The following is a 24,806-nucleotide window of genomic DNA, read 5'->3' on the forward strand; positions in this document are numbered from 1 at the left end:
CCACCTTATTCCTTTGAAATGGAGTCTCTTACTGAATCTGAAATGAAGTTTGTAGCCACCGAGCCCCAGTGATCCTCCAGTCTCTGCCCCCCACAGCATTGGGGTTACGGGCCTATGGAGTTTTTGTGGGATGCAAACTCAGACCCTCATGTTGACACAAGTATTCTTGACCACCAAGCCATCTCTCCAGCCGTCCAGGGCTTTTGTTCTTGCAAAAAGTCTTTGGAGTATTGCACTTGAGAGATCATCTAACAGGGGACAAGTTTAGATACCTAGCAGATAGGAACTTGGTAGATCCAGGATTCTAAGAGCTCTTCACAAGAGGGCGGGGCACACACTGGGACTTTTAAATGTCCAGGATCTTAAGAACTGGAGTGACTAGGATGTGACAGGAAGAGGGGATTAACTTGGGCAAGCACTTAGAGCTGCCAGAAAACAGACTAGCACTATTCAAAATACCCCCAAATCAAGGTAACCCACTGACTATCACCAGAAGAATTGATTAAAAAGTAGAATATTCATGAAATGGAATAGGCAGTAGCCATTAAAACACATAAGCTGCAGGTGTATGTCACAATATGACTGACTCTCACAAATACAGTGCAAAGGGACTCACCAAAACCCACCCTTGCAAGGTTCCAATGAGTCCACACGTTTGCAAGCAGAACTGGTTACTTTTGCGGCTGGGAGAGAAAGTGATAGGGAGAGGCAAGCAAGAAATCAAGGAAGATTCTGGGGCATGAATGTTCCGTTTGCAGGGTTTGGTCCAGATTAAATCAGTGTTTAATTTGGGAACGGCTTTGACCTTTATACTTTTTACAGCTTGTGTATTCTTTTGTAGGTGTGTTGGCTTCCATAATAATTTAAAGACGGTGTGTGTGTGTGTGTGTGTGTGTGTGTGTGTGTGTGTGTGTGTGTAGGGCCAAGAATGATAATGACACTTCATAAGGAAGCTGCTAGGATTTCTCCAGTCACTGTCACAGCGATGGGTAAAGCCCATACCCTAGGGCTGGGAGCTTGGAGAAGGCCCATGCATGCATGTAATCTGGAATAATTCAGGGACTGGCATGGCAGATGAGAGTTACAAAATGGGCATTAATATAGGAAAGAAAACACAGATCTGTGCCTTCCACTACATACAATATTAAGCATCCCAATGGGTTAGGGGATTGGTTGTGAAAAGCGATGTGTTACGCTTCTTATGGAAAATGTTTATATCTTGGACCGCATTTTAATTATTGTGCTATTTAATAAGTAAGTTACATTGCTATACATTAAATAAAGCATGGCTTTAAAGGAAGATATCACTGGTAACAATGCATTGAGCTTCAGAACTTGCTCTCTATAGTCAGTCTATGTGCTGGAATAGCAGTCAGGCTACTGAAACATCTGGACAAGTACAGCAAGCAAAAGTTGTCATGCAGCTGCAAGGCAAAGATCCTCCATCATGTTTCAGGCATCAGGATGGCGGTCTTCTTGGTTAGAGACTGCTGTGTAGACGACACACAGGAGTGATCATGCCTAGCATTAGGGCTTCCAAGCAAGGGACTAAGAATTATATTTCCAGCCACTTCTAGTATGGAAAGGAATGAAGATAAAATTTCAGGTGAGTTGCTGCTGATTGAAATCACGCATAGGCAGTAGCTGTTTTTCAAGATTTCTATTTACGTATAGTTGTGTTCTCAAATTCAGCGAGGAGTTTGTGATGGGGGAGATGTACTAGATGGGGAGATGTACTAGATGAGGAGATGTACCAGATGGGGAGATGTACCAGATGGGGAGATGTACCAGATGGGGAGATGTACCAGATGAGGAGATGTACCAGATGGGGAGATGTACCAGATGGGGAGATGTACCAGATGGGGAGATGTACCAGATGGGGAGATGTACCAGATGGGGAGATGTACCAGATGGGGAGATGTACCAGATGGGGAGATGTACCAGATGGGGAGATGTACCAGATGGGGAGATGTACCAGATGGGGAGATGTACCAGATGGGGAGATGTACCAGATGGGGAGATGTACCAGATGGGGAGATGTACCAGATGGGGAGATGTACCAGATGGGGAGATGTACCAGATGGGGAGATGTACTAGATGGGGAGATGTACTAGATGGGGAGATGTACTAGATGGGGAGATGTACTAGATGGGGGGATTACTAGATGGGGGATTACTAGATGGGGGATTACTAGATGGGGGATTACTAGATGGGGGATTACTAGATGGGGGATTACTAGATGGGGGATTACTAGGTAGGGGGAATGTACTAGATAGTGAGATTACTAGATGGGGGATGTATTAGTAGGCGAATGTACTAGCTGGGGGAATGTACCAGATTGGAGGGGGTATTAGACAGTTCTCATTTTCCTTTTCTCTGTCAGTATAACCACAAGATGTAGCCAATTGTATGCTTGGAGCTGACGTAGCGATTAGGTAATACTGTGGCATAGAGGTGGGGATTTTACATGTGTGCAAATAATTTAAAAAATTATTCTGATATTGTTTTGAATTTTTTACTTGACTCAATGTGAAAATCATCCTTAACATGGTCACACTAAAATGGTTGCCAGCAATGGCTTGAGATTTTACATGAGTGCCTGCAGATCAGTTCTCTAAAGATATTTTCTTCAAGCTGTCTTATTTTATAAATATAGGATGTATATTGAGACAGGATTCCCATAGCGGAGTGGCAATAATTTCATTTGCTAGTAATAAGCCATGTAAATAAACTCACATACTTCTGGCATTAAGAGGATGCATGTGGACTCAGCATGGCATCTCCGAGGCAGCGTGTGCCGTGGGCAGCAGGAACACTGTCATATATACGTCACTTCCCAGTTTGCAGACTGAGTTTTCAAGCGCATCTCTCTGCACTTGGGCCCCACTGTGAATCATACCTGCCTCACTTTGTTTGTTTGTAGTTGTGGTTTTTGTTTTTGTCTTTTGCTCATAAAGCAAACTGTAATGAGCTTGAGTGTAGCCATTAAAAATCAAAGCAAAATAAATTTAACAGAAAGAGTAAAGACTATTTCTCCTGCTGTCATTGTTCTATGGTTGCCTGAAGTTCTTTGTGAACAGTAAGAGAACACAAACTGGCTATCCGACACCAAACAGTCAGCCCTGAGAACATATATACAAGTGACATTAGACAGACTGAGAAGGCTATATTTACATATTTAGGAATACATGTGTATCTGCATACATGTATATTAATGAAAAAGGAGGCCATAAATTTGAAAGAGAGCAAGGAGGGATAGATGGGAGGGTTCGGAAGGAGGAAAGGGAAAGGGAAAATGATATAATTATAATCTTAAGAAAAGTAAAAGAAGAAGTAGAAAAAAGACAACTTAAACTGAGAAAATACTAGTAATATATGCAAACAAAAAACAGATAATGATAGCATTGTATATTATTTAAACCATAAAAAAACAAGAAACATAGGACGCACAGAAAATGGACCAAATATTTTACACAAAAAGGAAGATGAAAACATGAAGATACGGTAATTCTCATCAAATCAACCGTAGAGAAACACTTCTCAACCTGTTGGCAAAACAACAGGTCGGAGAGCATCATGTGCCAGAGAGGGTCCTGGCCTGCTATTTCCTACACCGCGGGGGAGGACAAGGGTTAACTGGTACAACGATGTCAGAAAACACAGTCCTGCTGTCTCCCAATACTCATATACCCTGTGTTTCAGCAATTCCAGACCCCTGGAAAGAGAAAATTTGGGGCCTACATACCAAGCAATATATTAAAGAATGTTCGTGGAAGGAGGGCTTACATTTATAAAAGTATCTAAATATTCATCAGCTAGAAAACACATGAGGAAACTGATATATTCACACAAATGACTACAGCAATACAGAGCAGTGCACATCAAAAGGAAATATAATGTGCTTGAAAAAGTCCTAAAAGATGGTGCACTCTGTCCTTATATAAAGTTAGAAGTAGCTAAAATAAAACATCTATAGTTTTGGGCTGGCGAATTCATATAAAAATGAAGCGCTTTTAAGTATTACTTCAGTAGCACGCATTACAAATGCCTTGTTCCCAAGAGTGCCTGTGGGTAAAACTCCTTGATTGGGACAGTAAGGAGATGAGAGAAACAAGACTCATCTTGGTACCTGGGATGGGAGAGGCAGGCAGATGTTCAGAGAGGAGAACCATGTGTCTCGATGCAGACTTGCTGAGGTCCAGCTGGGCTCAGGGCAGCGAGCTTATGGGGATTTGCTTATACCATTACTCAAAGCCACCAACTGCATAAACGGAGGGGCTGCTTGCTGCCTCACATCAACACAACTTGTAAACAACTTTTTGCAAGTGCAGAAGGGAGGTTTATAATGGGTGCTCGGAAACAAAGCAGGAAAATTCCTCTTCGATTGGCAGTAATTGCATCCCTTCAATTTTATGTGAAGCAGTAAAAAGTGGAGGAGGAAAAGAAATGGCTCAAGGGCCTCCGGAATCAGAATCAATTACATGGACTCGCTCCCACCAAGGGTTTTTTGGGGGGTGGAACATTTTGGCTTCTCATGGTGAACGAGAAACAATTCTGGCTTTAGACAAGAGCTGGTACCATCTTCTCCAGGAAGGTTTCTCAGACTGTACCAGTTCTCTCAAGGCTCACACAGTGCTTGAAGATGATCTACTACAATGTATATGATTCCATCACGGAACCCCCTGGAGAAGACTTTACAGAGAGGTGACACAGTCTTGTGGTTCAAACTGAGCTCAAGAACCAGAGGAAAATGTTCACACCATGCCAGGTATTATAAGAGATGCTTCAACTTTTAAAACCACTTTTGCAAACAGATGTTAACATTTAACATATAAAAAATCTATTTCCTTCCAGCAACCTTGAGAGAGTGATAAATGATTATCCCTACCTAGAAATAAACTGAGACCCAGTGAGGTTAAGGAATCTGTACTAGATCCCAGAGCTGTTAAGGGCCAGGCCAGAATTTGAACCTAGGCATATTGGCTCCCAAGCTTATAGTCTTAAAGGCTATGCAACTTCAGGCCCTAAATAGCATCACTTCAGCTCCACACACATGGTTCAGGAATAGTGTTTGGTATTCTTCGCCAGAATAGGAAACTGGCTTGAGATCAAAAAGGGTGCCAGTACCGGCTCCCACGATGATGCTTGACCAGACCTAGACAAGACAATTTTTTTGTCTTACTCTCACCCTCAGTTTCCTTCTCCGCAAGAGGAAAGGTTAAACTCACTGGTCTCAAGGGCTCTTCCGGTGCTGTCTCATGTCTTGGCTCCATTCTTTGCAGCCCAGACAATACAAGCTCTTCCTGGGCCAGGTCTAGTCTCTCCTGCTGGGCTGTGTCTCACATTTGGCTCTGCTTCTCATAAATAGGAGAAAAAAGAACAAGGGAAATAATCCCTTGAGAGATTGGGAGGGATCCCTTCAGCTGTTTTACATGCCTTGGAGCACTGGAGTCGTCAGCCAGAGAGAAGTAACTGCCAAGTGAAGGATGGAAAGACACTAGACTAGGGGGAGAAATGAACTCACAAAACCTGGCTGCACTCAGAGTAAAGGACATCTAAAAGTACTTGAAGCCCTGACAGCGCTATTGCAAGGAGATGAGCCAGCCCTGCAAAGCACAGAAGGCAGAGAACCGAGGCTGCGCTCGGTTAACAGGGCGCTTGCCTACTATGCACAAAGCCTCGGGTTTGATCCCCAGCACCGCATTAAAAAAAAAAAGGCGTGGTAGCCTCTGCCTGTGGTCCCATCACTGGGGAAGTAGAGGCAGGGGCGTAAGAAGTTCAAGGTCATCCTTAGCGACAAACCAAATTCTAGGTCCGTCTGCTGTACATACAAGCCTATTACAAAAATACTCAAAAACAAATAAGCAAAAAACCATCCAAGGCACCCCCCCCCACAAATAATCTCATGAAGGTGGAACATGCTGTAAAAGGCAGAATGAACCAGAAAAAGCAGGACAAATCTGACAAGTGATGCACCAACTGAGTTACTGATGCTCTGGAAAAGACTGGAAGAAACTGGAGAGAGCTCCCCACTGTCCCCACTGCCGCAGTAGCCCACGGTGAACTCCTCCTTGGCTGATGCAGCACATAGGAATCTATGCACCTCAGGAGTCTTGAAGTTGTGGGGTTCAGAACTTGCTGACACAAACAGAGCATCTGCTGTGTGGCAGATGGCATCACAGTTCATAGTTTTCTCCTACTCTAGAGTTGAGGAGATAGAGACCAGATTTTTATTCTGGGTTTCTCCGGTGGGTTTATTCTGGGTTTCACTGGTGATGTGAACTCCATCCAGTTACTTCGCCTGACCAGGGCCTTCCCCACCCATAAAATGAGCAACTGAAATAAAGGAGAACAAAATTGTGTCATTTACAGGAAAGTGCAAGCAACTGGACATCATCATGTTAAAGGAAACCGGTCCGTCAGAAAAAGACATATTCCAGATGTTTTCTCTCAAGTTAAATTCCAGGGGAGACTTTGTATGCAACTTCAAAATTAATAAAAATAGATTAATGAAAAATTAAAACAACAACACTTAGGGAGAGTAAGGGACAGGTAAGTACAGAGGAGACAGTAAAACAGAAGAGGAGAGAGAGAACAAGAACGGACATTGGAGGGGGTGAACTCAGAGAAAGAACATTATTTGTGCTATAGAAAATCATAATGAAACACATCACTTTGGGCATTAAATATATGCCAATAAAAGGTGAAAATAAAATAAGGAGCTGATTAAGTTTGTGGAAGATAGCCTTCAGCTAAAAAAAATTCTATAGGTTATAGTTATTAAACACTTGTTTTATGTTCACCAAGAAAAGCAGGTGCTGGGCCAGTTGAACTTCTTTCCATTTGGGGCCATTAACTCTCAATGGAATCCACTATGCTGAGCACGGAAGTGCTGAGACCAGGAGCTGCAGCTGCAGCTGCAGCCTTTGCCTTGGCAGCTTTTCTAATTCTGTTCCATGTGGTGCTACCCCATGACCAAGCATGGTGAGGCGTGTTGTGCCCTGTGTAGAGGTACCAGCCAAGGGAGGTCAGGGAAATGGACCGAAGTTCCAATGTTTCCCTAGTCCGAGCCAAGGTGTAATATTGGGTTGGAGCTGTCTTTGGGCTGTCCATCAAGGAAAATTAATAGACAAGCTCTGGCCAAGCTCGTATTGAAGTTCATGTTGTATACAGACCTTATCATGTAACCTTTGCTCAGAACACCCCCACAGTTCTTCCATCCCCCTCCAACCAGTTGATAAGATACCCAACACAGCCAACCCCGTCCTTTAAAGACACTGCAATGATGACATGACCAAGCCACTGTTACCCTGGATGATGGACTAGCCTGTTACAAAAATCCCACCACAACCTCAGAGGATGAAGATGTTTTGCTTAGACAGCTTAAACAGAAACCGGGGGCAGCCTTTCAAGGTGACCCTGAAGAACAAGACACCCCTGGGTTAGTGGAGACACGCCTTCCTACATGTACTCTATCCGTGCCATCATCCTAGATGTACTCTATCCATGCCATCATCTGCACATCTCCTAATCATGGTAGCTGCTGAGTGGATTTGGCAAAACCGCAAACACAGAAAACTGGTAACACTCACAGAGGTTGTTGATGATGCATCTTCACACACACAGCTGTCCTGAATCACTTCTCAGCTTAGGGAATCCGGCTTCTGTTTGTTTGTTGGTCTGTCTGTCTGCCTATTATTTATTTGTTCATTCATTTATTCATTCATTCATTTGTAACAGTATCTTACTCTGTAATCCAGAACTGGAAATCTTCTTGCCTCAGCCTCCCAAGAACTGGAAATAGAGCATGACTCGCCAATCTAGGCTACTCCACCTGATGTTTCTAATGAATTAATTATACATACAGTGAGTTAGTCACATTCTTTCCCCTTCATGTTGTGATTAGACGCTACTAAAACCACTTGTTCTGGATTTCCTAGTTCATTCTTAATTTCAAATATTCTTTTTCTTTTCTCTGAATAACAAGTTACCCCCCCCCCCTTTTAAATGTGGAAAATATGGTCTCCATGATAATGGCATTTGCTTCAAAAATTATCATCTAAACCACCATCATTGTGCCCATGTTGGGTTTATGACTATTTAAAGAAGAAATAGCTGATCTACCAAGGGCCTAAAACCTAATTCTTACTAAGAGAAAAATAATGTATTTTCTATTAAACAATTTAGAACTCAGATGAACTTTCCCCTTGTTCTGGAGGAGAAAATTTTCAGGGCTAAGGAGTTCCTGGTTGATGGAAGGGTTCACAATTCGGAAAATCTGAAGCCACAGGGCTTTCCAGCTGCCAGCCTCCTACATGCTGGCTCTCGAGCACGCTGCAGTCACTATTAAAGTGTCACCATTTATAATTTGGTGCTAAATCTCTCTGAAGCTAAGCTACTCGATAGGGTCCGCCTACAAAGTGATTCCTTGTTAAAATACAGGGGTGAGATCAAGAGGGCATCGGTGATAAGGGATCCCTAATCTCAAGCCAGAACTGAAGCTGCCCATTCAGACCAGGACAAGGAAAGAGAACCCCAGAATAGGCTTGTGAGTAAGACTGACTCTGCACTTAGGACATGAAGGCCAAGCAGGCTGTGTCTGGCTTGGCTTTACGCCTCTGCAGAAGTTTTGCGCCCCATCTTCTATTGTGCCACACAATGCAAGAAACGACAGGAGGGAGGTCGCCCTTGCAGGGGGACTTTTGTAAAGCTTGCCCGCTGCCCAAGCACACCCAATGTCCAGCTTTTCTTTTGCCTCCTGACCTCGCAAATGAAGGCGGTAACAAGCTCATTGTAAAGGCATGACTTTGCAAAGAGAAGCAACCGAGTCATGTTCCTGTGCCCAGGCCAGTTGGTCAGAGCGCTTGGAGATCCTGGAACATTTTCAAGTGGCAAAGTTCTCAGTTAAGTTCCCAGCACTCGTGGGCCGTTTCAGCGTGACCATGAAGAAGCCATGGATTCTGACTCAAGTGTGTGTGCGGTTTGCTTTGGACATTGTTCCTGCTTACTTACTTATAAAATGTGGTAAATGTACTTTACTTCTAAATTACAGCAATCCAGAAAAAAAAAAAATCAAGCCTTGAGCTTGGTTTCCTCCCCTTGTTGGCTGAGTCATAAAAAGAAATCCCAGCCGTTTCAATAGCCAACACGCCCCCACATTAAGAGCTGGTATTGTTCCCCACTCTCCCGTCTCATCCAAAGGTCGCACCCAGCTCACATTTACAGAGAGATCCCCTGGCCTTGTCTAGCTCAGCATCTGCACATTTAATAAGAGAGAAGAGCCCCTGCCAAGGCAGAGGGGTGAGTTGCAGCAGAACTTTCTAGAGGAACTTCTGAAGAGAGGCTGTGGATATGAACTTCAGAAGCAGTCAGATCTGAGATGGTGTCACTTCATGTTCAGAGTATTCAGTAAGAATGTTGATATCCCTCTGCTCTGACAATGAAAACGATAGCCCCACCAGTAACACAGAATATTCACCATCATCCAGCAATGTTTGCCTTTGCCTGCTTGCATACATACATACATACATACACACACACACACATAGTGACTGGGTATCACTATGTAGCCCAGGCCTCAAAGGCTCCTGAAAGTGGTGAGATCACAGACTTGTTCCATCACATCTGGAATGTTCGCTTTTCACTGCATTTGTGCACTTGGAGATTTGGCTCATGATAAACACTTGGACTTCACTAGTCATCAGGGAGGGACAAGATTCACTCCAGTCATATCTCAAGGTGATGCTGCAGGGAATATTCTTTCAACCCCATGAGCGAGACGTCATGGGCTGAAGGGAGTCTAGAGTCAGGAGGGCATGTGTAGCTTCTAGTACATTAAATACACATGCAAATTGTCTTCAGAGTTTCTGACCAGCAGAAGCCAATAAATGCACATATAGCTGCCTTCACTTGTTATACGCAATGTAAACAAAACCTCAGGCTCTAAAAGGACTTCCTTAAGGGCACTCAGCAGCTAATGTCAGAACTGGAACTGGTCTTGGGTCTTTCCAGGAGAGGCCTGTCTCAGGCTTATTGTCAAGAGTAACAGGGGTTAGACAATCTCAGAAATTGACCAAACCCCTTCCAAACCCTAAGAATGATCTTTGCAATTTAAAATCACAGTGTGTTGCCCTCTGCCCTCAAAGTAGGATTCCTTCTGGTCCATGCAGAAACTGCTCCATAAGGAGGGCAGTGTGTGTGTGTGTGTGTGTGTGTGTGTGTGTGTGTGTGTGTGTGTGTGTGTGTCTGTGTCTGTATCTGTGTGTGTCTGTGTCTCTCGGTGTGTGTATGTGTGTGTGTATCTGTGTCTGTATCTGTGTGCGTGTATATCTGTTGAGCAGAAACAGAACTTTAGAAGGCCTCTTTTCTCTGTCTCCATCTCTGGAAAGCCTCCCGGGGTTTTTACAGCCAGTTGAGAAAAGGAGCCAGAGACAAAGAGATGCTAACATGACCCTTCTTTGTCTCTCTGGCCAAGTCTGAAGAGGTGAGAGCATGATGTCTGGGTTCCTAGGCCTGAAAAAGATCCCTTTGAATTTCAGTGGAAAAACCCCAATTCTGTTCTAGGCAGAGCACAAAATGAGCTACTTTCCCTGACTTTGTCAAGAGGAGGCTGCCTGGCAAGTCTGCAGTGGACCTGGGAAGGGGAGAGAGAAAGAGACAGAGAGAGAGAGAGAGAGAGAGAGAGACAGAGACAGAGAGAGAGAGAGAGACAGAGAGAGAGACAGAGAGACAGACAGAGAGACAGAGAGGGAGAGGGAGAGAGGGGGAGGGAGGGAGAGAGAGAAAGAGAGCAGGAGAGCATAGAAACTGTGTGTCTCTCTTTGTAATTTACAGAGATGGTCAAGAATGATGGGCAGAACACTGACTGCTGGAGAAACTCTAGACCAGGGCACAGGGTGGGGGTGGGGCTCGCACAGAAGACCCCTGAGAGGATGTGACAGGAAACCCAGACCCAAAGGGGTTGGCCAGGTGTACAGGAGCCTCTTGGCCAGAAAAGACAACTTCTACTGTAAAAGGCCACAGGACAAAGGCTGTGTTTGCCTTTACAGCGCCCAAGCTCCCCTGTGACAACCTGAAAGCAGCTGTAGACAATATGGAAAGGAATGAGGGTGGCTGCATTCCAAACGGCTTTATTAAACCTTTACCAGCACGGACACTTGAGTTTCATTTAATTTTCACTTGCTGTGAAATAGTTTTCTTTAGATTTTTTTGCAACTTTTTAAAAATGTAAGAGTCGGTCCTACGTGTGTTTTAAGACTATCCTTGCCGGGGCTTGTGGGACCCTATGGAGACTATTCCTGAGCAAAAATGATCTATGTGCCTAAGCTACAGGCTTTCTTAAACCCTTGTTGTGCCCAGGGCTGGGACCAAAGTGAGTCACTTGAGCTGCCCAGCATTCAAAATTTAAGGAGGCAGACACTGGTGAATATAAGGTTGCCATCCGTGAGACCTGAGAGCATAGTGCCTCCTTAAATTTTGCATCCTGGACAACTTACTTTGTCCTAGGTGGGCTGGCACCTGTGCTTAACAGAGGGCTTTGTTCTGGAGCAGTGACCTCCACCTGAGCCATTATGGTGCCCTTCTGCTGGTGTGCTCGTTTGCATGCTGAAACTGTGATTTCCCAGCTCTTCCTCTGGGAAGCACAATTTATTTAACAGGGAAAATGATCTGTGTAAGAAAATCTCCGGGCAAATGTGGAGGAGAGGATGAACAGTTGCACGAATTGGAGTGGAATAGTCTAGCGGACAGGTAAAACTATGGAAAATAACGCTGTTGCTTGCAGAGTGGCATGAGAAAGATCAAGAAAGAGGAGAGGCAAAGTGATGGCCAAAGGAAGCATTTAACAAGTTTCATTGGATATTAAAGCTGCAAACCACGTTGGCCACTTTCTCAATGTCTATTCATTGTATCTATACCCTTAACTAATAAATATAGTAAATCATATGATCATAGACTTATATCCACAATATATATAGAACTCATAATGAAAGACAACTCAATTTTAAAATGGGCAAAGCTACTGGGGTTGTTCAGTGATTGAGTACTTGCCTAGCATGTGCGAGGCCCTGGGTATAGTCCCGGGATTTGACTAGACTAGACATTTCTCTGGAAAAATGCAAAAGGCCAATAAACGCATGAGACAATGCTCAGAGCCACTATCAGGAAAATGCATATAAAAGCGATAATAAAATTATCACTCCACATCTAAGTATGATGGCTATTAACAAAGACAGAAATAATAACAAACTCTGTTAGGGATGAGGAGACACTTATGCCTTGTGCATTGTTGTGGGGATGAGGCAGATGCTTGGAGAAACTGTTCAGGGACTCCTGAAAAGATCAGATGTAGAGGGATAGCCCCACCTTCCACACCTAGGTGTATACTAACAAGAACAGGAAATGTGTGTCCTCACAGGTGCCTGTGTGGAATGTTCACAGTGCTGGAGATGCAGTTCAGTGCATCTGCCTGGCAAGTCACAGGCCCTGAGTTCAATCTTAACCCTTCAAAGAAATAAGTTCACAGAAGCACTGTTCATAATAGCCTCAGAGCAGAAAAAGCGTGATGTTCAGCATCTCATGAGTGGATAGACATAATCCAATGGAATATTATTGCACAATAAAAAATCATGAAGCATGAATACATGCTATAGGGTTGAATGACTTGAAAATGCCAATGCTAAGTGAATCAAGCCATTCCCAAAATATCATATACCCTGTAAGTTCAAGTGTATGAAAATCCACAATAGCATATTCAACAGACAGAAAGAATAGTGGGTGCATGGGGTTAAAGAAGAGGCCAAGGGTAGGGCTGGTTCTGAAGGGCACAGGGTTGCTTTTAGGGAATGGAAGTGGTCCAGACTGACTGTGGTGAAGGGTGTACTTATCTTTAAGTACAAATGGGTAAATTGTATCTCAACAAAGATGTTTTAAAAGAAAAGACGTCCAAGCGCCCCTTCCCTCAAACAAGGAGATATGGTTTGTGCTTCAAAGGAGAAGGGGCCCTTAGCATCCCTGAGAGACCAGCAGGACTTCATTGCTGGACGCTTGAGTGGGAGGTTTCTGTTGAGCTTTCTGGGGGTTTGAGGGGTGAGAGCCTGCACGAGGGAAGGGGTTGGACTTCAGGGAAGGGACCTAGTATAAGAGTTAAGTGTTTGCACTCATGAACTCTGGATGTATCCAGAGCACCAAAGGGAGCATCACGTGGGTGTCTTGGAGCTTTTGAGGACCGGAGCATGAGTCAGCACCCCCATCTGAGAACAGTTTTTCAGGGAGGACCAAACCACCAGTTAGTCTAGTCATGGAGGGCAGAGGATGGCCACACCCAGCCCTGCAATGATGCTTCAAGTCCCTGAATGCTGAATCACTTGGTCAGCAGGGTGGAAACCTCCCCATCACCCCAAATTGTCTATGAGCCCTATTGTCTACTGTCTCCTTGTTCCCAGAGAGCGAAACTCCCGCTGCTCATTCCAAGGGCATCCTGAGGTCCTATCCTGTAAAATGCAGGGCAAGGATGAGACCAGGTCCTGATGGCCTGTCTTTGTCCACTGGATCTGATCATTTTCTGGCCACATATAAATGGCCTTTCTAAGAGACAGGTCTCCGAAGTTGACATCTCCATTTACTCAGAACAACTGCAGGAAAGCAGGGACAGTCCTAATGCTGACCTTGTCCCAAGGCTGCCGTAAGAGTAATAGTAGCCAGAAATGCACACATCACAAAGCAGAGTCCTAGTGGAAGGTTTTCATTCCACCTTTTTTCAGATCCTAGGCCAAAGAGCTAGAGTAACTACAGAGATGAGGAGAGATGATCGGCGCTGTCCCAGGTCAGCTAATCGAAAAAAGTGTGTAGTTCCATCATCCCAGGGCTGGCCTCAGATTGCTCATCACTGATGCGCTGGACATAACTGCACTGTACGGGGCTGGTGGAACCCACTCTCTCTCAGAGCAATCAGTGGGAAAGGGCAGGTTCTTCCAAATCTCATGTCATTAATGTTGATGAAGTCCCAGGGAAAGAAGAAGCCGCCAGGCAGCTCACCAGGCACTGGCTTCCAGCTTAGTCTAAGCACCCGATGAAATTTTAATTATTTCAAGGTTCAAACTGTCACTGATCTTCAGGGCAACCAAATTCTTAAAGAAAAAAACAAAGTCTTGTTGTTATTTCAAAGGTACCTCTTAGGGTGGACAGTGAGGCTCAAAGGATTCAGTCATTTTTATAAGTTACAGCTTAGGACATGAATTTATTATCAGTGGGTCATGTATCAGAGGCCTTGACTTTCTCCTAAGGTTTGGTTTCGCTCCATGTGAAAGAGAAAATAGCTCAGTGGTAGAGTGCTTGCCTAGCAAGCAGGGGGTCATATGTTCAATTCCCAGCGCACTTGCACGTGTACATACACACACACACACACCTCTTCTCTCTCTCTCTCTCTCTCTCTCTCTCTCTCTCTCTCTTCTTCTTCTTCTTCTTTTTCTCCTCCTCCTCCTCCTCCTCCTCCTCCTCCTCCTCCTCTCTCCCTCCCTCCTCCTTCAAGCACATTTGTCTCAATAAAGGCATTACTGCTCAACTCATCACTACCTCTTAAGTTTAATATTCTGAGCTGAGCAGTAAAGAGCCAGCATTTTAGAAAGAGGTAGGGCAGTCACAGAAGCTGGCTGTGTCCATATTTTTTATTTACAGTTTTGCTAATAAGATTTTTTTAAAGTGAGTTGTATTCCTTTATAAAAATTTTCTTAAATTATCTCCTGTTCCTTTAAAAATTCAACATGAATCTTCTCTGTTTTGCCGTATCTACACATTCATGTGGAGTGAATCCTCCTAAGGATCAAAGATGGGAAATCCTTAAAATATTAGTACAGAACCGGGTGACTTTCCTGCCTTGGCCACCCAGGGCCCCTTCCATGGCTACTGAGTTACACATGGCTAGGATTACACAGTTAAGTTTGTCAAGACAAAAGCTGGCACTTTCTGAGCTTGAATCTACCTGTAAGATAACTCTAGGCTTTGAACTCCCAAGATCAGACAGGAAGAGATTTTTTTTTTTAAAGATAAACACTCCTAGTGAAATCTTTACCCTGCAGTTTTAGCCATTTGCCAAAGACTCCACTTTGCTGAGCCAACAGCTTTAGAGCAGGAGGGAGTACTCAAGGGACTGGATGGGGGGTACTTTGATGTTTTCCACACAGGAGAAGACTAACAATCTGGTTAGTCAGCAAGCATGAATCCTCATTAATGTCTTCATCCAAACCTATTCTCTCCACACAGCTGTGAAAATATAAAGTCACTGGACTGTTCTGATCAACACGCCCAGGGAAAAAAAAAGCCAAGATGTTATGCCAAAGAACTAATTAGATGAGTAACACACGCCTGCAATGCATAGGAAGGACTGGGGGGGTCACGCTATAGGCTAAGACAATACAGTTGCTCCTTGGACGGCATGGAAACTCAAAACTGCAGATATTCAAGTCCCTTATAGAAAATTGTATAATATTTGCAAGCTACCTATCCATTATCACATACACGCTGAATTGTTGTGTGCAGAATAATGACAATAAAAACCAGTTAGCTGTAAATGCTTTTAACAGGTGTGTGTGTGTGTGTGTGTGTGTGTGTGTATGTATGTTACTTGGAACTGGACCTACGGCATCACATAGGCAAGCCCAAAAAAACAACACCACTGAACTATATTCTCGGGCTTTTTTTGCATTTATTTTGACACAAAGTCTCACTATGTGGCCTTGAACTTGCAATATTCCTGCGTCAGGCTCCTGAGTAGTTGCTATCAGACCTGGCTAAATGTTGGGCGGGATGGAGGAGGTGGCTACTGGAGTTTGAACTCAAGGCTTTATATGTGACGGCAAGCACTCCGTCGCTCAACGACAGTCCTAGCAAAAATTTTCAGATCCCTTTAGTCTGCATCTAAAGGGACTCATGAAGGCAAAGCCTGCAGATATGGAGGGCAAACTGGACATTAGAATCCATCCTGGTGTAAACGTCCACCAAAGAGCATAACGGGGTGGGAATGAGTCCACCAACAAGCAGAAAATTGAAGGTCGGGACAAGAGCACTCACTGCTTTCAGCACTGTGTGAAGGATGACATCTCGCTGTAGAGGGGCCCACAATGGCACCTTTATGCCTGGTTTACATGAAAGGTAATTAGGAGCAAAAAGACTGCCTGTCAATCACTCTTGGATCCCAAGCCATAATTTAAATTTGGGTCGGCTCCAGAGTCTGTTTCCAACCATGTCACTGTCCTTGTTCTCTCTGCATCCAGCAACACGCATGCATTATTATATAGAGGAAAAAAAGCATAAGGGCTCTGTCTCTGCCCTTCCTAAATTTACAACTTGACTGAGCAAATAGGAAAGATACGCATGGAACCATCAGAAAACAGAAAGGGAGTGTACCGCGGGGGTACTGCACTTTCAGATGAACGGAGTAACTCACAAGACCTGAGGCAAGCGGATATAATTCAGCTGTGCCAAACTGTGAAGCATTTCTGCCAGACTCTAAAGAGCAAGTTGTAGAGAAGGCTATAGTTTAAAGACCAGTAACTTTCTGACATGGCGCGGCATGCATGTTGAATTCTCCCTCTAAAGGACAGCACAGCCAGCCCACCCAGATATACCATACATGGCAGAAAAAAAAAAAAAAAAAGCCCGTAGTCTCCAAAAGGCATTTGAGACAAAGGGAAGAGCAGTTTTTGAGGCCCACTCTAACAGAGCGGTGGTGAGGAGACAGTTTGTCTCATCCCATTAGCTCTTCTCCCTGTAAATTAAGCAGCCTGACACGTGAAGGTGTTTAGCTTCTGCCCAACAGCTTCAGGGTGGAGAGAGCCGGAAGGAAGCCCAGTCACTCTCTAATCATTCTAAAACTCACGCCCAACACAAGCGTCCTTTGGAAGCTATGACAGCAATGCATTTGTATTCATTTGCTATCCGGAAACTTCTAATGTGCTCTCAAGGGTGCGTGACTTTAGAAAGTTACATCCTTTCACATGGGGTGGCATGCTGTCCTCAGCAGCAGCCTCATGGAGGAGAGCCGAGGGGCAAGACTTCAGTGTGCAGGGCAGGACAGGCCACTCTGTATGGAGTGTCTTGCTTTGACTCAGCTTTCGTGTGGGATCAGGGGAAGAGATGTAGAAAGGAACCCACACTCTGGCTGTGGTGAATGGACAGCAAACATAGAAAGGCTTCCTTCCTTCCTTTCATCAGACAAGATCCCAAATGCTCCCAAGCAAGAAATAGGCAAAGTATATGGTTCAATCTTCAGCAGTGCAGATCGGGCTCAGAGCAGCCTGCTTGTTTATGGTTAAAAAGGAAAACCGAGATTCTTGGAGGCCCTGGAACTTAGAATCAAAAATGATTATTCTCGGTAATCTTACGTGTAAATTTAGCATTTCTTTAATTATGAGCATCTACAAGAAGTGAATGATCTTACCACCAATAAAAATAGCACATTTAACATCATATCATGGTTGTGGTGGAGATCTTATGATATTATGGCTATCTAGAGTGGTCCGTTGTCTCCGTTTGCCCAGATTAAAGGGATCTCCTGTAACATGAGGCTCACAAGGTCAAAATTAAAAAAGTCCCAAGTAAGTCACTCTACTTACATTCCTTACTGCTTGGAAACTCAGTTAGCTATCACAATCCTAGGTAATGAGGGTCCGTATGGCAGTAAAGATGCATTTAAACTGGCATCTCCCAATTTCAAAACCATCTTGTGTCGCACAAGTGTAAGCCAACATATTTTTCTTCATTACTGATGCTTTCTATTTCATTTGGTGCATTTAAAGTATTATTTTAACCACATTGTCCTCGCTGACGGGGTATATGACATGCACTCACTCACACACACAAAGTTTAAGAGAGAAGAAAGGGAAGACCTTTGGGTATAAAGTGAGCTTCAAGACTTAAACTCCTTCAGGCCTGTAAAGCTAAAGGCCACAGTGGGTCATGGAAAAGACTTGAGAATGCATCTCCAAAGCTGATGACAGAAAATCTGTAACTTCTCCAAGCCCTACATAGGCCTGTGCATGTTTTGTGACCTGCAGAATCAACTTAGACCTTAGACCTATCAATTGGAATACCTATTTCTCAATAACTGCCAATGATTCCTGTGAGAATCATAATTTGACAGATCTTGCTTTATCTTTTAATTAAAGCAATAGAAATTCAGATTTATAAAAAGAACAAGCAAGTTTAATGAAATAATGGAAGGAAACAGGAGTGTCCACCTGTAATCTCAAGATTCAGGAGGTTGTCAGGAGGGTCATGCTAGGCCATATTCATAGCAAGCTCCAGGCTTATGTAGGACCTATATAGTAAGACCCTAGATAAAAGCTTCTAAAGGGGGAATGAAGGAAGGGAGGAAAAGCAAAACAAACCAAAGCGATGGAAGAAACGTAAACTCTTACCAGACACCACTGGGCTTCAGACAGATGTAGGCTCCCACATGGCCTTACATCCATTGCTGACAGAGGTTCCATTGCATCCCCACAAGACCCTAAGAGCCTCGCTCTCTTCCGATCCACATGGCTCCAAGCAGCTGGCCCAATATGGCCAGAAGGCAGGGTTCTCACTATCGCTCTAGTGCCGGTGTACACGGACTTCTTCACTTCCCTGTCATTTTTACAAAACCTTCTCACTAGCAAAGTGGACCGTTCCTTTTTGCTTTTCAAAAAATCGTCTATGTCTTCACAACTGTCAGAGAAATCCTCCAAAGGGCTCAGGAAAGTCTTGGCAGGTGGATTGTGAGTAAAACCCTCCCTGCAAAATCCAGCCCCTGAGCAGCCCACGTCAGCCTGCGGGCAGGCGCTTTCAAAGCGTAGGTATTTGCTGTGCAGCAAGCTGCAATGTTCGCACTGCAGCCGCCCGTTCTTATTGCCACAGTCTCTGGTCAGTTCCACTAGCTTACGAGTATACGCCTCGTAATGTTTCTTCTGCTGCCCCCCAGGAAGAGCAACGTAGTTTGCACAGTCATCCAAAATTAATTTTTCTGACAGGGAATGGAAAGCGTCAGACATTGTTCTGTCTGCTTCATAACGGAAATGAAAGACTGCCATGTTGCTGTCAGGCTGAGGTCCGCTGGGCTCCGTGATTCCAGGCTCGTTTCCCAAAGGGCTCACATCCATGGGAGGATCACCCATTTCCAGTTGAATTCCAGGGAATGCCTTCCTTTCCAGTGGAGAAGAAATTCCAGTTTGCAAACACAGGCCCTCTTCTGCGACCGAGTCACAGGCCCCACGAAGCTGGTTCCGAGGAGGGTCACACTGGTGACTCTGCAAGAGGCTGTTGCAGTTGACGGTGCGGTTTCTCACAGAGTCTGGCAGGTTTTGCTCCCAGCACTGTTCATTGTGGTTCTCATCGCTCATTATGCCTCCCGTTGCTATTGAGAGGACCTGGGACAAATCGCTTCTAGAAGGCTCTGCCTCAGGTTTGTTCCACCGTGAGAGGGTCTGGGGGATCTGGCCGCTGGACCTGCCAGCGCGTACCTTTGGAACAGCAGCATCTGAGACCTGTTCACTCTTGTCCTCTCCCACTGCCGACTGGGCAGAAGCCACTGTCCTCTGAGTCACAGGGATGAGGACGGAAGCGGCCATTTCTTCAGAAGTCATCTTGACCTGTGTCCTTCAGTTACTCTTCTGGGTTCCCTCCCCTGGTGAGCATGTTAAGATAACAGGTAATCTCACATAATCCCGGTCTCTGTGAGAAACAAGTCGACAGTGCCTTTCATTTGGGTATGTTGAGAGCCAGGCAAAACTTTCCAGTTGTAATTTCCAACAAGAACAGTTTGTTTTAGACCAGTGTTTCAAAATGGCCCTCCAGACTTCTTTCCTCTGTTGCTTGAAGCTAATTTTTTCAGAAGCATTTTACTCAGGATCACATTCTGCAACTTGTGGTTTATTGTTAATGTGCAGTGACTTAAAAATCCAGCTTGAGTGTTTTCTGCTCCCTATAAGAAAAGAAATAACATCAAACATTTATGGCATTAAATAGATTTTTAAAGTGAGTTGATAATTTTTACTTAGTGGAAGATACAGGTCAATTCTTAGGAGAGAGTTTTACAACCAAAAGTTAGTTTTAATATGTTAAGCATTTGTCATTTTGGCTTGACAATTTGGAACTTCCGCTTCCAGAAAACAAAACAAAACAAAAAGAAACTGGAGAGTATGAAGAATCAAATTTATCCTGGTGCTTTAAATAAAGTCTAAGCAAAAAAAAAAAAAAAAAAAAAGAAAAAAAAAAGAAAGAAAGAAAAGAAAAAAGAAAAAGATAATGATTTTCACACAGTGAATAGTCCAAACACAATGTTGATATCTGAATCAAGAGAAAAATTAAGTGAGCGCAGTGTAAATAGCTGAGCTCGCTTTTAGAGAGTCTCCAGACCCAGGTAGAATCCAATAGTCTGTCTAGACAAAAGAGGAAAAGCTGCCACTTCAAGAAGGCCAAAGGAGCTAGGGTGATAAGACAAGAGCTGCAAAGATAAGACAATAGATTTCTCATCAGAAACAATGCAAGCAAGCAAGGAGCAGAATAAGAAGAGACACTGGTAAGCAGAATTCTATACCCAGCAAATGAAAATGAAGTAAACCTTTTTCAGCTATGCAAAGCTGGAAGGACTCATCAAGTAGCAGAGTTTAACTGTAGAAAGTGATAAAGGAAGACCCTGTACAGAAGGAAAATTCTAGACTGGTCTATCTAATGGATCAAAGAGGGGCTGGAGAGATGATTCAGCAGTTGGGAACACTGGCTGCTCTTCCAGAAGACCCAGGTTCATCTGCAGCACCCACACAGCAGCTCCCAACTGTCTGCAATCTAATTAAAACTGATCTGATACCCGCATACACGCATAAATGCAGATAAAACACTAATGCACATAATATAAAAATCCATGAATAGTTTTAAGAGGAGCAAATAGCCTAAACTTATTAAATATGGACATGAATTTTTTTCATTTTTTTAAAAAATCACTTAGCAAGATAATTGACCATTTATGCAAAATAGTAATTGTGTGTTGTGAGATTTCTTTTTTTTCCTTATTTTTCTCTCTCTTTTTTATTTATTTTTTATTTTTTTATTAATTAATTAATTTATTTAATTATTAAAGATTTCTGCCTCTTCCCCGCCACCACCTCCCATTCCCCCCCTCCCCCAATCAAGTCTTCCTCCCTCCTCAGCCCAAAGAGCAAGCAGGTTTCCCTGCCCTGTGGGAGGTCCCAGAAGTGAACTGTCTAGACAGTAGAGGTCAAGAGAAGGGACCTGGAACAGTAATGCTATGAGGTTATTTCTACATGAATCATTAGATGGTTACCTACAGGTAGACTAAAGACGTACACTCTGAATCCTAAAACAATCATTTAGGGGAAAAAAAAGCACTGAAATTAAAGTCATTTAAAATTCAGTTAATTTTAAACACTTATTATAAAACCAAACAGTAAACAAAGAAGAGATGCAACCAAAGGGAACTAACAGTGGGTTTAAACATTCCAAAATACGTCTTTAGTCAACATTCCTAGTCCCCACTCCCTCACATTTAAAGAAACACCCTTTTGGTTTCACTTGAGTAAGAAATCGTTCAGTTTAAATGTAAGTGGACATGAAAGACTGACTTATGAAGGTGTAATATTTTAAGTGGCTTAGCTAGTTTAATGGCACAGTCTTTTTTTTCCCTTTGATCAAATGATTGAACATCTTCCTTGTATTACATGTTGCCCTATGGGGTAGACAGCCAGCACTTACATGAAACCCTATGAACCAAGAGAGTCAACCAAACTTCTCTGTGATGTGGAAGGTGCTGTCAGCAAGGCTCTTTCAGGAATGTTGGGACCAGAGGGTTCCCATCACAAGTGGATCCTTTCTGCCTAGGTGCAGCCTCTCCTCCTGAGGCAACTCTTCACAGGTCACCACTACCCACTGCCAGCATCAGCTGTGCTGTCTTTGCCCCTTGTCCACAGATGTCACTCTTTCCCAAGGAAACCTACCAACATCATTGCCTAAATGCGAGTTGATCAAGAACAACAATAGACATACCAAAACAGGTAGAGAGAAGCCCATGAGGCCTAAATCTTACATTAAGAGCTATAACTCTGAGGGCAGGAGAAATAAGTCTTCCAATTGGCTATCCAATACCAAATGCTCAGCCCTGGAAACATACATATAAATAACACTGTGTAGACCGAGCATATTCTATTATGTATATAAATGCATATTCATATAATAATAACAAAAAGAGAGGCCATAAATTTCAAAGAAAGCAAAGAGGAGTGGTATGAGAGGGTTTGAAGAGAGGAAAAGGAAAGGGTGAAAAGTTGTAATTATATTATAATATCAAAATTTTTTAAAAGAATGAAAAAAATCTATATATTCACAAACAGCTTTCTGTTTCAAGAATGCTACAGAAAACTTTAATAGGTTATCTCACTAACTTGGATTCAGGGTCTTTGTTTTGTTTTGTTTTTTCAAAGCCTTCAAATTGACAGTTAGTCCATGTTTTGCTTTTGTTTCTTCATCTGTGGAAAAGATAAGGAATTCTAGGTGGGAGAGAGGAGCAAACATTTTTGGTACTAAGTCTTCTGGTAAATACAGTGCAATTAATATCTCAGTTCATTCTCACACAATCCTATAAAATAAAAGTAATGATTTTTTAAGTAACAAATGCTTTTGATACTCCTCTTTACAAAAGGTAGGACATGATTCTCCTCGTGGATATGGGATACACTAGTGATTTCCTCCTAACACACAGAATGTGACGGAAGTAGCCTGGAGGAGTTCCGAGAATAGGTCACGTTGCCAGGGACCAGCTGCTGTTGAGCGCCCCCGACGGTCACATGGTATATCATCTTGAGAGTGGCTCCTCTGGCCTCAGTCAAGGCTCCCAGTGATTACAGCTGCAGCCAGCACCTGCAGCCTCACAAGAGCGCCTCAGCCACATAAGCTCTCTCCCAGACTCCTAACCACAGAGTTATATGGAATAATACACGTTTATTGTTTTGCACCATAAATTTTGTTGTATATTGATTGTTACATAGCAACAGAGAATACAAGAAAGTTCTGCTCTTTGTATTTGGGAAACTAGAAATCAAGGCCTAGAAAGAGGCTAAGTCAGCTGATGGGAATGATGGAGACAGGATTCAAACCTAAAAAGTCTGACTCCAGAAATTTTTCCTAACCATGAACTGTGCTGTTTCCTCCTCCACCCAGGCTGAGACCTTGTGGGTTCAGGTTCTGCTGTTTATAAAGACATGACTCCTGGGAGTAGCCTATTCTTTATTTGGGTTTGTTTCGGAAGGCTGGAGATTACAGACAGCCTACTAAAGCAATGATCCTTGTTTTGCTTCCAGCTGTATTCAGGAATGAGAAACATCACGGAGAACTGACTCCCTAGGCTGGGCTCCATCTCACGATATTCCATTTTTCAACAAATGTTTACTGAGTGCAAAATTAAATGAGGCAAGCATCTTGCCCTTAATTTCTTCATGAGCTAATAAATTACCAGTCAAGGTATGTTACAAACAGCGCTGTGTCAACACTGATGAAGAACACCTAAAACAGATGGTGGGCATAAGGCGGGATTCATTCCCACAGTGGGGTTACTGGAGATGGTGATGATTAAGCTGCATTATTAAAGACATGTAGGAGTTAGCAAAACGATGAGTTGCAGTGCACTTCCCAGAGAAGAGCAATGCGGACTGAAATGAACTAAAACAGCCAAACACAGGGTCTGGGACCTCTGGTAAATATTTTACAGTCAGGTTTGAGTTTCTCTCCTGCAAAATAGAAATAAAATTGCCTTCAAAGATAAGGTTATGAGTGAAAAACTTTGAAAGATACCAAGTCAGAGGAAATGTCTGTTAGTTCACATTATTCACAAGAAAGGACAGTCAAGGCTCAATGGCTCTGCCTTCGTGGCATGGTGTTTGTTGAATTTCCCCTCATGAGATAATTGTACACATATTCTTCATCAGGTCTGCTTGAGTTTCATTTCTATTTTATAATCAGAATCAATTCCTTAAATATCAGTCTTGTGACCACCAATTGGTGTTCTTGAGTTATCAATATTAGGAAGGAACACCTGTGCCATACATGTCAAAAGTGGTTAGCCAATCAACAAATGCTAATTTCTGCCCAGACCTTCTAAAGTAGTCCTGGATTAACTTCAAAAGAAAGGGTCAACTAAGCTTAGAATTAAAGCTACAGTGAGCGGTATGATATTGTCTAAATAAAATTAGAAGCACCAAAATGTAGACCATAGTCTTAACAGATATGAAAAGCAAAAGGATGTAAAATGGGATTTATTGTTTTTCTTACATGGACATGTGAGAAATGTTCATGAGGGAGACTAGAAAAGGACCACCCCCCTGAGATTCAAGGGATGTATGGCCTAAGGTTATGTAATATGGGGAGTGGGGTCAATCTAATATGTCTAAGCTACAGATTTATTGGGGATAGATAGTATGATTAGGGGAATTAATAACCAGAGCAGAGCCATGGAGATATAAACTGTGCTGGAAATCATAGATGAAGCAGTAAGATAAGAAAAACAGATAAAAGGTATAGAGGATCAGAGGGTGACACAGAGGGAGGTTTTAGCTTCAGAATAGGGGCATATCAGCCAAGAATAATGGTGCTAATGACTTTTCATGGGCTAAAACAGGGGTAGAGATCTACAGCCTGAGGCCCAAAGCTGGCTTGCCACCAGACTTTATCGATAAAATTTTACTGCCATGCAGTTACATCTACTAATTTATGTCATATCTATGTCCATTTCTACATTATAACAGAGGAGTTGGGAAGCTGTGACACAGACC

General features: G+C 43.3%; 1 protein-coding gene across 3 annotated transcripts in view; it reads right to left on the reverse strand.

Moving 5' to 3' along the window:
* The window catches only part of Plce1 (phospholipase C epsilon 1), a 269,128-nt gene that overhangs the window by 208,969 nt on the left and 35,353 nt on the right, over positions 1-24,806 (reverse strand). For all 3 annotated transcript variants that reach the window (XM_057778052.1, XM_057778051.1, XM_057778050.1), the window contains exon 2: positions 18,414-19,951. In XM_057778052.1, the coding sequence (XP_057634035.1) occupies positions 18,414-19,613 (1,200 nt within the window). In that variant the 5' untranslated portion in view covers positions 19,614-19,951. The remainder of the gene's footprint in view (positions 1-18,413; positions 19,952-24,806) is intronic.

Source organism: Chionomys nivalis, chromosome 8, assembly GCF_950005125.1.
Source record: "Chionomys nivalis chromosome 8, mChiNiv1.1, whole genome shotgun sequence".
Taxonomy (NCBI): Eukaryota; Metazoa; Chordata; class Mammalia; order Rodentia; family Cricetidae; genus Chionomys; species Chionomys nivalis.